This window comes from Phragmites australis, chromosome 18 (assembly GCF_958298935.1).
Source record: "Phragmites australis chromosome 18, lpPhrAust1.1, whole genome shotgun sequence".
NCBI lineage: Eukaryota > Viridiplantae > Streptophyta > Magnoliopsida > Poales > Poaceae > Phragmites > Phragmites australis.
In genome coordinates, this window is record NC_084938.1 from 340,483 (window position 1) to 352,022 (window position 11,540).

An 11,540-nucleotide genomic window follows, 5' to 3' on the forward strand; every position below is an offset into this window, starting at 1 on the left:
TCACATTTTATAGCAGAGAGATTAAAAAATAAATATAGAAAAATACGATCTAAACCATCCTGGCATACCGACATGCCTACTATGTTAAGATCCTAGGTATAGTACGACTCAAAATCATACCATGGGCGGCTTGAGAATGACACTGCGCAAGTCTTAGCTCTATACAGAATTGAGGAGGAGGAGGAAGAGAGCAAAGAATGCCCACTTTGAGTAGATGTCAGACAAGGAGAGAGGAGAGGTAGACAGGCTCAAGTTTTCCGTTTTCCTTTCCCCCGCTCCTCCACTTTGGAGTGGACTCTCTGGCATCTCTGCTCACTCCTCCCTCCCTCCCGCTCCTCCTCCCCACCCCCACCTCGCCGCTCCGGCGTGGCGTTGCGGTTTCCTCTTTTGCTCTCGCCCTCCCACCCCCAAACCAGATCTTTAAATCCCCCCCCCCCCCCCACAAACCCTAGCCCACAACTCCTCCACCTCCTCTCCTCACAATCCTCTTCTCCTCGCAGACCATTCCGATCTCGCCGCCGTTCCTCGGGCTGAGGATGCTGTAGCTGCCAGCGGATGGCCTCCGAGGGTGCTGCCAGCCGCCGCCCGCCCCTGGCCCCGCCTCCCAAGCGCCGAGCCGCGGAGGACCAGCAGCCGCCCGACGTCCTCACCTACAAGCGCCGCCGCCACGCCACAAACTCCAACTCCAGCGGCAGCGTCGCCAACCCCGGCTCTGACATGGTAAGCATTGACCTAGCCGCCTCTTCTTTACATGGCTATTTCTTCTTTGCTGTTATAGTTCGAGCATCTGCCTAGCGTCGCGATGCCATCAGTCCGTCAAGATTTCGTTTCGATATCCCAAGATTTCGTTTCCATGTCGCAATATTTCGTTTTGACTGGGTTCTTGCAGTACTACCAACCTGGGTTCAGGAATCATGGGTGCCGATTTCTTTCTTTTGTCCCCCGGAATCGTATATACTGGGTGGCGATTTGTCTTTGGTTATAGTAATTGTTTGTGTTAAACTAGATTTATTCCCTTGCTTTCTGCGCAGGCTCAGCTGAGCATGGTAGTAGTACGTAGCAGCATTTCTCAGCAAGATGGGCACCAAGCGCTGGCAAGGCACTGGAGAAGCTGGAGGGACACGCTGGAGGGCTTCCTGGAGTCCCCCGCTGTGAACCAGGGCTCTGGAGGAATTCAGAGCTGCATCCGTGATGCGCTCAGATATAATGGTTGCCAACCCCTCCAACAACTCGCTAATCCTGTCACTCAGGTTGTAGAAACTCATGAGCCTTGTGCAAAGGTGGTGTATGATTAGAATTTTCCTGCTGACAAAATTCTTCTTTGTGGTCACTAGGGGAACCTTTCTAACGGCCAAGGTGAAGCCCAACAGACCCCTGGTGAACTGGTTAATGATAAAGAGAATAATGGCGCTGGTGCCTTGGTTTCGTTTGAAGATGGAACTGCAGCATCTTTGGAAGCCAACAAGGCAATGTGCAATAATGCTCTCTTTGACATCCTTGTCTCGGAGAAGTTCGCCTTGTTGTGTGATTCACTGGCTGCAATTTTCCATGTCAATAAGCCTAATGAGGTGATTGGTATGGAAAAAATTGATGCGAGGATGAGAAATGGAGATTATGCACAGAACCCTACACTGTTTGACCATGATATCAAGCAGGTACCTGTTCTTTATTGCATTAATTCATTCCCTCATATTCATTTGAACTGTTTTATCTATCTAATAAAGAAAGAGATGTAGCACTTCTACTTGGGACCCTACATTAGGTCCTTTCTACACTATAGATTTGAAAAATGGTCCCTATCTCCTGTCCGTTTGATGACATAGGTTCAAGAGTGAGATGCTCTGAATATGGTTGTTTGATTGAATGATTCTGTCTATGTTGTGTTGCCTATTTGGGTTTTTTTTTTCAGCATGTTGCTCAGTCTTGCAAAATGTTTTAACTGTCCAAACAACAGAACCCAGGGGAGGATGGATGTTTCTCCTTCATTGTAGTAGTTAGAATAGGTGTGGTGCTCAACCAAAACACAGCAATTCAAGTGAAGGAGATCTACTATATGTTTCTTGTGCGAAGGGATCTGCAGTGTTGTCTTCATGTATTCATGCTCTCTTTCTCTCCACTCATGTCATTCGCTGTCCTCACTCTTCACCTTGCCAACTCCCATGGGCCTCTCTCTTCAAGTGGGCCACAAGCTTGACCATCAGAGGATGGCATTTGTGAACACAGAAATCTGTAGCGTGATGCTGCCACGCACGACTGCTCAATACGTAGGTTTCAATCCAAGTGAGGAAGTTTTTTATTTACCCTTTTTCACTTCTTTTCTTACACAGTAGGAGGCAAAAAAAAGGGAGAGTAATCTTAAAGTCTTGAGGGCAATCAACGAACATTTAGATTTGGTGTAGCTTTCAGTACCTCCTATAATTCTCAAAGATCAAACCAGTTCTCTTATATTTGTGTCTTCATTTTCTTGTATGTAATATTTTGTTTGTTTGTTATTGTTCATGCACCATGCATCCACATAAGTTTCCTTAACATTCAGGCAAAAATATCTTCAACGCTGTGTATCTATTTTAATTTATATTTGTTTATTCTGTAGATATGGGAGAAGTTTGAACAAGTTGGCCGAGAAATGGCTGGTCTGGCTAGCAGTCTTTCAGTCATTTCACGAGCTTCTTATCAGAAGCAGGTATGTTGTCAGTTTTTTGTTGGCGCTACTGCTTCCTTGATATAATTGTTGGTGCTAGCATTGTAACTGTTAGATTTTGACTCAAGAGGCTTCCATTACATGGTTACATTGCACCACAGAACCATGCTGCAATCATATGCAGCCTTTAGATTTTTTTAAATGAGTCCTTTTATGTCGGCCTGTTGGGCATTGCTAATAGGAACATTCTTTGTAGGCTTCTGGACTTTCAGAAATTGATGCGACTGAGCACAAGACAGAAGTAAGTGGTGTGTTGTGGACATGTTTTCCGACAATTGTTTGGTTGTTAGATTTGTTAAAATACCTTTACTAATTGCATTCTTCATTAGGAAACAAGTTTGGTTGGTGTTGCCCACAAAGTCCTAAGGGAGTCGACTCCCACATGCGATTCTGGCCATTCTACCATACCAAAACGAACTGAAACATCTAGACTGGATGGAAATCAGACTTGCAAGGATTGTGACAAAAGGGCAGATAGTGAAGGGAGAATTATCTGTGATGGATGTGAAGCCGCATACCATGTTTCGTGTCTTAAGCTTGCCATTGAAGATGTCCCAGTGAAATGGTACTGTCCCACCTGTATTGAATCAGCTGTAGCTGCCGCAAAGAATAATGCTAATGGCAGATCGCATGAAGATTGTAATGTGTGTGACTGGCTTGACGTCACCAAGCCAATAGAACATCCTGAGGTTGTTAGCAGAACTGAGTTAGTTGACGAAACACAGGAGAGCGCAGTTGCAAGCATGGAGGAAGATAGTGAACCAGACCTCTCGACAACTGCCCTATCAAACTTGTGTAAACATTGCGGCACATGTGAAGATGAAGACAAGAAATTCTTAGTATGTGGTCATCCTTACTGCGCTTACAAGTTCTATCACATCCGATGCCTGAAAGAAAGCCAGATTGCGCATGAGAAGCAAAAGAACCGAGCATGCTGGTACTGCCCATCTTGTCTGTGCAGAGGCTGCTTCAAGGACAAGGATGATGAATATACAGTCTTGTGTGATGGTTGTGATGATGCTTATCACATATACTGCATGACACCGGCACGCACTTCTATCCCCAAAGGTCAGTGGTATTGCTCATCATGTAGCGTGCTAAGGGCAATGGACGGACTGCAAAAGTATGAGAAGTCGATCATCCAGAGTGTTAAGCATGTTTCTGATGCCAAAAGGTCGAAGATGTTGCTAGGTGATGCTCCAGAAAAATAACTAGCACAATAGCAGCATTCTGGATCAGCTTCAGAGCTTTTGCTTTGGCAGACTTAGGCGAAAAGAAAGGATTCGTTGATCCCTCTGAAGGGGTATACTCTGACATCAATAATTGGATGGGCTGTGTGGTTTATTTCCTGCCGTTGATATCTACAGGAAGAACTTTTGCCTGGTGAAGATGATGGTCTATGGATGCGTAGCGGGATGCAATGTTCATTCCCTGTTTCCCTTTCGAATTTCCGCGACAATTCTGAGAACATTGTTGTTGCCTGTTCTTTTGTATGTGCTCCGTCGTTGTGATGATACCCTTTGTTGACATCGTTCTGTGAAATATATGTTTTATCTGACAATATGTTTGCATCATTGTTGGCTGTGAAGGTTTGTTAATGCTATATCTATCACTAAACAAGGGAGGTAATGTGAGTATATTGTACTGCATCTTTTGTGTGCTGGCTTGCTAATCCTGAAGGCTGTTCAGCTGAGGTTTCAGAGGCGAGAAATGGTTTGTGGCAGATGAAAGAAGCAACAGCTGTGAGCATCAGAGACATGGAAGCAACACTTTGGTTATGTGCTGAGAATCCCAGAAGAGGCATATAACCTGTTGGACTCAAGGATGAGGAGCGTACGTATGGGGTTTGTGTCAACGTACCAGAGCCTAAGTCGACAAGAGGGATGGATTTTCTTGGCAGACTTTCATGGTACGAGACTTGAAGAGAGAGAGAGAGAGAGAGAGTTTGGCTGTGTGTACTATGTAGAGAGGGTGAGTTTGGCTGTGTGTACTATGCGTAGGCATGTGACCAAATTGGATGCTTGCAAGCGTCCGAAGCGCCTACTCTACTCCACGTCGGCTTCCTTACAACAGGGATAAAGATGAGTCGCACCTTTCTTTGTCAAACGGCCTACATCTGCACTCGTTCGCATCCACGTTGGTCCTTTTCTTATCTCTCTCTAATTGCCAACTAATACGGTGATATCTTGCTAAAAATCCTCCGTCCTCCCTCTGGAACGCAAGAAATTTTGCGAATAGAGATGAAATTATACTATAAACGGGAAAAACACATCCCCATATCACATATAAGCCCATGATAAACAAAAAAAATACAAAAATAATACGACATGGTGCTCTTTCACCTCTCCAGTAACATCCATTGTTGTTGACCTTGCTCCGCAACAGCTGAACAAGTATATCGTCAAAACTAGCCGCAACAGTCAACACCTCGAATCCACTATTAAAATGCATCTAAGACTCTAAATAAACATCGACGGTGTCCTTGTTGAAAGAGGTAAAAGATAAAATCTAGCGTCGTCATCATCAGATTCATCGAATCCAGTAGCTCAAAGACAAAATTTGCAGCTAACGGCGATGAAACAACCAACCCGAAAAGCTGGAACAGCAACCTACATCCGCACAAAGGGGATGATGAAGTTTTCAAAATCTACTGCAAAGAGATGAAGAAAAGCTAACTTTCCACGTGCTTTGCCAAAATCACCACCATCAAAGAAGACATGAAGGAACCTAAACCTACATGGTCGTCATACCACTGCATCCACATGAGAAATTCTAGCACACCATATCTTTATTAGAGATAAAATAAATCCCACTAGTAAATCTACAAGGAGGATCGGATCCTAGTCCTCACTGCTGGTGAGGTCGCTAAGGGTACAGGAGGAAGGGGAGGGAAAGGAAGGCAAATGTGATTTCATATTTATGGAATTTTATGAGGATCCGAGTGACTTGTGAATGGATCCTCGAGATATAGGTGTGGAAAGAAAAATATGATATAAATTACATACAGTCATCCTAATTCAATTTTATGTGAAGTTCATTTTAAAAAAGTATGTATTTTTCAATCTCTGGCCTTCTAAGATATCAAATAAAAGAGAGCTGAATAGTACCAAACCAAAGGAAAAGGGAAGAAAAGGCACACGTAACGCGTGGCAAGTGTTTCTCTTGTGTGCTCTCTCTCTCTCTCTCGCTCGCTCTTCACGCCAACTGAACGCCCAACCTAAAACCAGAATATCCTTCGTCTCCCTCCTCGCCCTGCTGCTTCGTCTTCCTCCTCCCCCCTTCTCTCCTCTCGTATTCTTCCCCTGTTCCTCTCCTCTCCTCTCCTATTATAAGCCATCTCCTCCTCCGCTCTGTTCCTTCACAACTCTCTGGAACCTTCTAGAAGAACCACCGAGTCTTCTTTAAGCCGGAGGACACCGTTTATGGATCACCGAGAGGAGTTTTTCGAATCAGATTAATTATCACATAGAGACGCCGGTTCTTTGGCGTTTCAGTTCTTTCCTCCTCCTTCCTCCGGCCGTTTTCTCTGGGATCGATGGAGGACGGGAAGATGGGGAACGCCACGACGATCCGAGCGGTGCTCGCCATCCTCCAGTGGTGGAGCTTCAACGTCACCGTCATCATCATGAACAAGTGGATCTTTCAGGTCACAATTCTTGTCTCTTTCTTCCTTATTGCCCGTTGTTTCTCATGAATTTTCCGTGCTTCCTTTGAAGACCTTTGGGGTTGATCCGTTAGTTTAGGAGCCAAAGGTACTGCCTTTCATGTGAAAATTTTGATTTTTTTATGGATGGAGATTATTTGCTGATGATGTCGTGTAGGATTAAGGAGGATTTTCACAGAAAGTAACGGTCTCTATATGTGTAAAATTGCTCTAGTTGGTGGTTTCGAGTTAAGATTGGGACAACTGTGATGAATAAAAAGAAAATTTGGAGGAATTTGTTCACTGGAAACAATCAATGGATTATATTGATGGATTTCAAGGTTAACTATGAGCAAAGAGAATGGATACGACTGTTGCGAACGAAAACCAAGTTTGCATCTTAATATACGGCCAAGCTTCAGAATTAACTACACTTGTAGTGAGTTCGGGAAAAAAAAGGAAAAAGAAAAAAAATACAATTGTAGTGATACTGGAAGGAATTTTGTGCAATCAAATTCATGAACATATTAAAACCACGGCAGGGGGCTCTCCTGCCATTTTTCCGTTCGGAGGAAAAAAAAATCAAATGCAGGGTTAGCAATTTCCATTCAACATATCATGGCATCCGAATTGCACCTCTATGCAATCATGCAGCTTTTTAGACCACAGGGCACAGGCACTACCCTTTGCAGTCATGCACGTTGCTAATGTTGTGTTTTATTCAAGTTGTTATTATGAACAACAGGATTTCTATTCTGTCACACTGACATTTCGTACGACCATCCCATCTTATCTTTGACTTTGGCTTCTTCTTTCATCTTTCTTGGGAGCATTTACTTTTTCTGTGTTTTTTCATCAATACAGTAGCATGGTAATGATTTGATACAAATGGGATTGCGACTTGATTTATGAAATTGATTATCTTGTGAACTAGTAGAGTTGTAAATTGATTATCCTGCAGTACGTTCGATATCCCCAAAAATAAACTGATCCAGAATGTCAGGCATGGTGCGATAACCAACTTGTTTGATCTTGTGTCCTTGAAGAAACCCTCTACTGACATGTGACGTGTGCTCTGTCACAGAGACCCTCAAAGAAGAAGTTTCCTGTTTTTCCTATTTGATTTATTGGAATTGACTTTTGTTGCTTGGATGTTGAAAAGAAACGGTTCGTGATACTATTGCAACTTCCTTGGCACAAAGGAGTGAAATTTGATGATTCTTACATTTCCTTGGCCAGAAATTGGAGTTCAAATTTCCTCTGACCGTGTCATGTGTCCACTTCATATGCTCTTCCATTGGAGCTTATATAGCAATCAAAGTTCTTAAAACAAAACCGTTGATTGAGGTTGCCTCGGAGGATCGCTGGAGAAGGATATTCCCGATGTCATTTGTATTCTGCATAAACATTGTGTTGGGAAATGTCAGCCTGCGGTACATTCCGGTCTCCTTCATGCAGACAATAAAATCTTTTACTCCTGCGACAACAGGTTAGTTATCCGATTTTATCCTATTTTGGAGAGCATTGTTCTCGTTTAGTGGTGGTGCGCAATCGCTACAGAATTTCCTGAACAATCCCTTCAATTATGATACAGTGATTCTGCAGTGTCTGGTCTGGAGGAAATATTTCGAGTGGCGCATTTGGGCCTCTTTGGTCCCTATTGTGGGAGGAATTCTTCTAACTTCGATTACTGAGCTTAGTTTCAACATGTTTGGTTTTTGTGCTGCCATGGTTGGCTGCCTGGCCACATCTACAAAGACTATATTGGCAGAGTCACTACTCCATGGATACAAATTTGACAGGTAAATTTATGATCTTGTCTTGGATTTTTGTTTTTTTTTAAAAAAAATCTTGTGAATATAGTGAGTGTTTCACTATCCTCTTGGCTGGTGAAATTCTGATCAGATAGGGTCTTTAAAGTTTGCCGTCTGATATTCCATATGAAGAGTCGCAGAATTAACCATACAAAATGCAGCTGTTTTGGTAGTTGTGTAGAATTGCTTGTTGCTTTGATAGTCTAACCTTGCACCTTTTGTCCTTGATGACCTGACTCTGCTATTATTCTTGCTTTCCCGTGCAGCATTAACACGGTGTACTACATGGCACCCTTTGCGACGATGATACTGTCAGTACCAGCAATGGTGCTGGAAGGGAGCGGCGTGATCAACTGGCTCTACACCTACGACTCCGTGGTCCCTGCGCTGATCATCATCATCACCTCTGGAGTGCTGGCCTTCTGGCTCAACTTCTCCATTTTCTACGTGATCCACTCCACCACGGCCGTGACCTTCAACGTGGCCGGCAACCTCAAGGTGGCGGTGGCGGTGCTGGTGTCGTGGATGATCTTCCGGAACCCGATCTCGGCCATGAACGCGGTCGGCTGCGCCGTCACGCTCGTCGGCTGCACCTTCTACGGCTACGTGAGGCACCTCATCTCGCAGCAGGCCGCCGTCGCGCCGAGCCCGCGCACGCCCAGAGCCCGCATGGAGATGCTGCCCCTCACAGGCGAAAAACAAGGGGACAAGATTTAGCAGCTGCTGAAAACAAACTGCTAATACCAACATCTACATCTACATCTGAAAAGGGTTAGCAACCGTTTTCAGCATCCATCATCAGATTTTGGCAGACATCTTCTACATCTAAAAAGGGCACAGTTTTCTTTGGATTCTTTTTGCTCGTAGGATTTTCTTTTTTCTTTTCTTGGTCACCCAGATTTTGTTGCTATTATTATTACCGCTCCATCCAAATTTTTGTTTGATCTTCAACTCCGATCTCAAATAATTTTGTTGCTAGAATTCTGATATGAATTTTTTGCCTGTGTTGCGTAACTACAACAACTCTCAGATCTTATGCAAAATGACCAGGAACCAGCTACATCCGAAAGCAAACGTTGCTGTCCAAATCCATTAAAAATCTCTATATGAACTCAAAAAAGTAAAAATTAATTAGAAAGAAACAGAGTAGGGCACGTTTAAAAGTTGAGCAAAAAAGTACACGCTCGGTGGGACTCGAACCCACAATCCTTTGATTAGAAGTCAAATGCCTTATCCATTAGGCCACGAGCGCTTATGTGATACAGTTATATCGGTAAACTTTAAATATAATTATAATGTTCGATGCAGCCTTTTTTTGTTTCTTATCTGCTGATTGGCTGCTCTTTTGCTAAGTTGACTTTCCTGGGTTTTGATTTTCATCCAATGTTTTAAAAAGTATGCATTTGGACTGAAGATGGGAAATATTAATCCTACGAATTGACAAAAGGCAAGACAACTGAATCTATGGCATCTTCACTCTAACGGATAGAGAACCTTACATTAATCATAAAAAAAATCCTATGAGACCATGTCTCCGGGCTCATCAAGCTGGACCCCTCCAAATCATGATACCTGGCAGCACAAATCGTAAAGCATCCATCTCACTAACTTCTCATTAACCCATAATCCCCTCCTAATTCCCTGCCTGTGCTTCTAATCCCGACCTTAATTTCTTCAACTCAAGACGAAGACGAGAACAAGCATATGCAGGGCTTCCACCGAGATGAGGGTGGAGAGGGCCTGCCCCACGGTGCCTCGGGCTGGGAAAGGGCCTTCACCATGAGGGCATCATTGGTGCGCGCTGTGACCATGACGGTGCTGTCACATCTAATTTTATAAGACCAAATTATATGTAAACTATATATATATATATATCAAAATTAGTTTTATCATACATGTAGTGATATCATTAATGATAATGACATTTTATCGTATAAAAAATAACTTTATTGACATAAATACCAGAGTTTTCAACAGCAGCGGAAGAACACGAGAATACTCTAACGAAAACTTCAGGGCACACCACAGACAATCGACTAGGGGCAACACGACCAAGGACGCTTTATCTTCATTTTAGTCTTCAGCTTCCTTGATCTCTGCGTAGTCTTCTCCTGCTGAGCAGCATGTATTATTGAAAATAGCAAATATGAGTATATATCATACTTTGTATGTGTGAGAAAGTATGACATGAGAGCTTAAGATAAGAAAGGCTTGGCTCAAATTTACTGCATATATATCATCCTAACATAGGACTAAAAAAGGTATAACAGTCCTATTTACTATCTTGACAACAAGACTTTAAAAGATATGGCTTATCGGATTACATCCGACTACCAAACTTACCACATATTCCATATCCAGCTACCAACTCATCAGGCTACCACCACCCGACTACCAAAAACCAACCATCCAAGATTCCTCCTAATCATGAAGAAGTCCTAGCTCGTTCTTGACCGTGAGCATGGCTAATATATCAGTTTTACACTATACAGAGATTGCATATTTACCCATGAGTCGTGGTTCTCGTATTGCTTCACACTTTGGGGGTGTGAAGCCGAGGTTTCACTACAAAGTCTTTCATAAGCATCTCTCAGCATGCATTTGCCTACTAAGATTTCACTGTCATACATAAAATGGAGCAAACTCCATCCCAGAGGCCCTCTTTGTGCCTGTAGGTAAAAGGGAAGTCCAAACATGCTCCTTCCATGGAAGTCCACACAGACACATTCCACACCCTACACCACCATATGGCCCATACAGTACTGGGAGAATATCTAATTACTTAGTCAGGTCATACCTATATAAGCCTCGTGGTTACGTTGTTGTGCCGAGTTACATGTCCATGAATTGGTCCTTAGCCATCAACTTGGGCAACACTACTACTAACCATAGGGGTAAACTAACCATGAATACCAGAAAAACCTTTACCACCTGGAACACATCCACAGGACAACTGAAGATAACATAACATCACAAGAGGTAAACATAATGTCACAACCACATGCGGTCCATTTGCCCAAGTCCCTAGGTATACATGTTGCTACCAAGATTACTAGACCAATTCATATTGCATAGACCATTAAATAGATTAATATTTAAACCACCCGATTCAATAACACGACTAAGCATTTCTACCCTCGACACTCAAACTACAACACAGGCGAAAAGGATAATTATAGAAGAATCTAGTAAACCCTAGTCATGATATTCAATTTGACAAGCATGCACTAGAAATAAAAGACATGATTCCCTACAATAGGGTCAATGTGATTAATGACACTTGTCTTCTCCGAAATGCTAGTCAAAGTCATCGAAGTCTTGATGTTGGAAATTCTCGAATGGCTCAGGAACATGATCATCTAAATGTGGAGAGAACAACACA

The 11,540-nt window shown here is 43.1% G+C and overlaps 2 protein-coding genes and 1 non-coding gene across 3 annotated transcripts; 2 read left to right on the forward strand and 1 right to left on the reverse strand.

The window, feature by feature from the left end:
- The first annotated feature begins 215 nt into the window (after positions 1-215).
- Positions 216-4,262, forward strand: LOC133899512 (PHD finger protein EHD3-like). Its single transcript, XM_062340499.1, has 6 exons — positions 216-720; positions 1,032-1,250; positions 1,335-1,655; positions 2,594-2,683; positions 2,898-2,942; positions 3,031-4,262. The coding sequence occupies exons 1-6, from the start codon at positions 556-558 to the stop codon at positions 3,910-3,912; spliced, it is 1,722 nt and encodes a 573-aa protein (XP_062196483.1). The 5' UTR covers positions 216-555; the 3' UTR covers positions 3,913-4,262.
- Positions 4,263-5,875: 1,613 nt separating this feature from the next.
- LOC133899050 (UDP-galactose transporter 1-like) lies at positions 5,876-9,147 on the forward strand. The gene is made up of 4 exons (XM_062339961.1): positions 5,876-6,347; positions 7,584-7,833; positions 7,939-8,146; positions 8,425-9,147. Exons 1-4 carry the CDS (start codon positions 6,237-6,239, stop codon positions 8,873-8,875), a joined length of 1,020 nt encoding a protein of 339 aa, XP_062195945.1. The 5' UTR covers positions 5,876-6,236; the 3' UTR covers positions 8,876-9,147.
- A 190-nt stretch (positions 9,148-9,337) lies between these two features.
- Positions 9,338-9,410, reverse strand: TRNAR-UCU (transfer RNA arginine (anticodon UCU)). The gene has a single exon. It is a non-coding gene; the product is annotated as a tRNA-Arg (tRNA).
- Positions 9,411-11,540: the final 2,130 nt, after the last annotated feature.

What these genes read in the sequence shown, in the direction of transcription:
- LOC133899050 (XM_062339961.1), top strand. Translation starts at nt 6,237, where the DNA reads ATGGAGGACGGGAAGATGGGGAACGCCACGACGATCCGAGCGGTGCTC. An exon ending in TTTTACTCCTGCGACAACAG is followed by an intron (nt 7,834 to 7,938) that starts GTTAGTTATCCG and finishes ATTATGATACAG; the next exon opens with TGATTCTGCAGTGTCTGGTC. An exon ending in CATGGATACAAATTTGACAG is followed by an intron (nt 8,147 to 8,424) that starts GTAAATTTATGA and finishes TTTCCCGTGCAG; the next exon opens with CATTAACACGGTGTACTACA.
- LOC133899512 (XM_062340499.1), top strand. Translation starts at nt 556, where the DNA reads ATGGCCTCCGAGGGTGCTGCCAGCCGCCGCCCGCCCCTGGCCCCGCCT. An exon ending in TTGACCATGATATCAAGCAG is followed by an intron (nt 1,656 to 2,593) that starts GTACCTGTTCTT and finishes TTTATTCTGTAG; the next exon opens with ATATGGGAGAAGTTTGAACA. An exon ending in GAGCTTCTTATCAGAAGCAG is followed by an intron (nt 2,684 to 2,897) that starts GTATGTTGTCAG and finishes CATTCTTTGTAG; the next exon opens with GCTTCTGGACTTTCAGAAAT.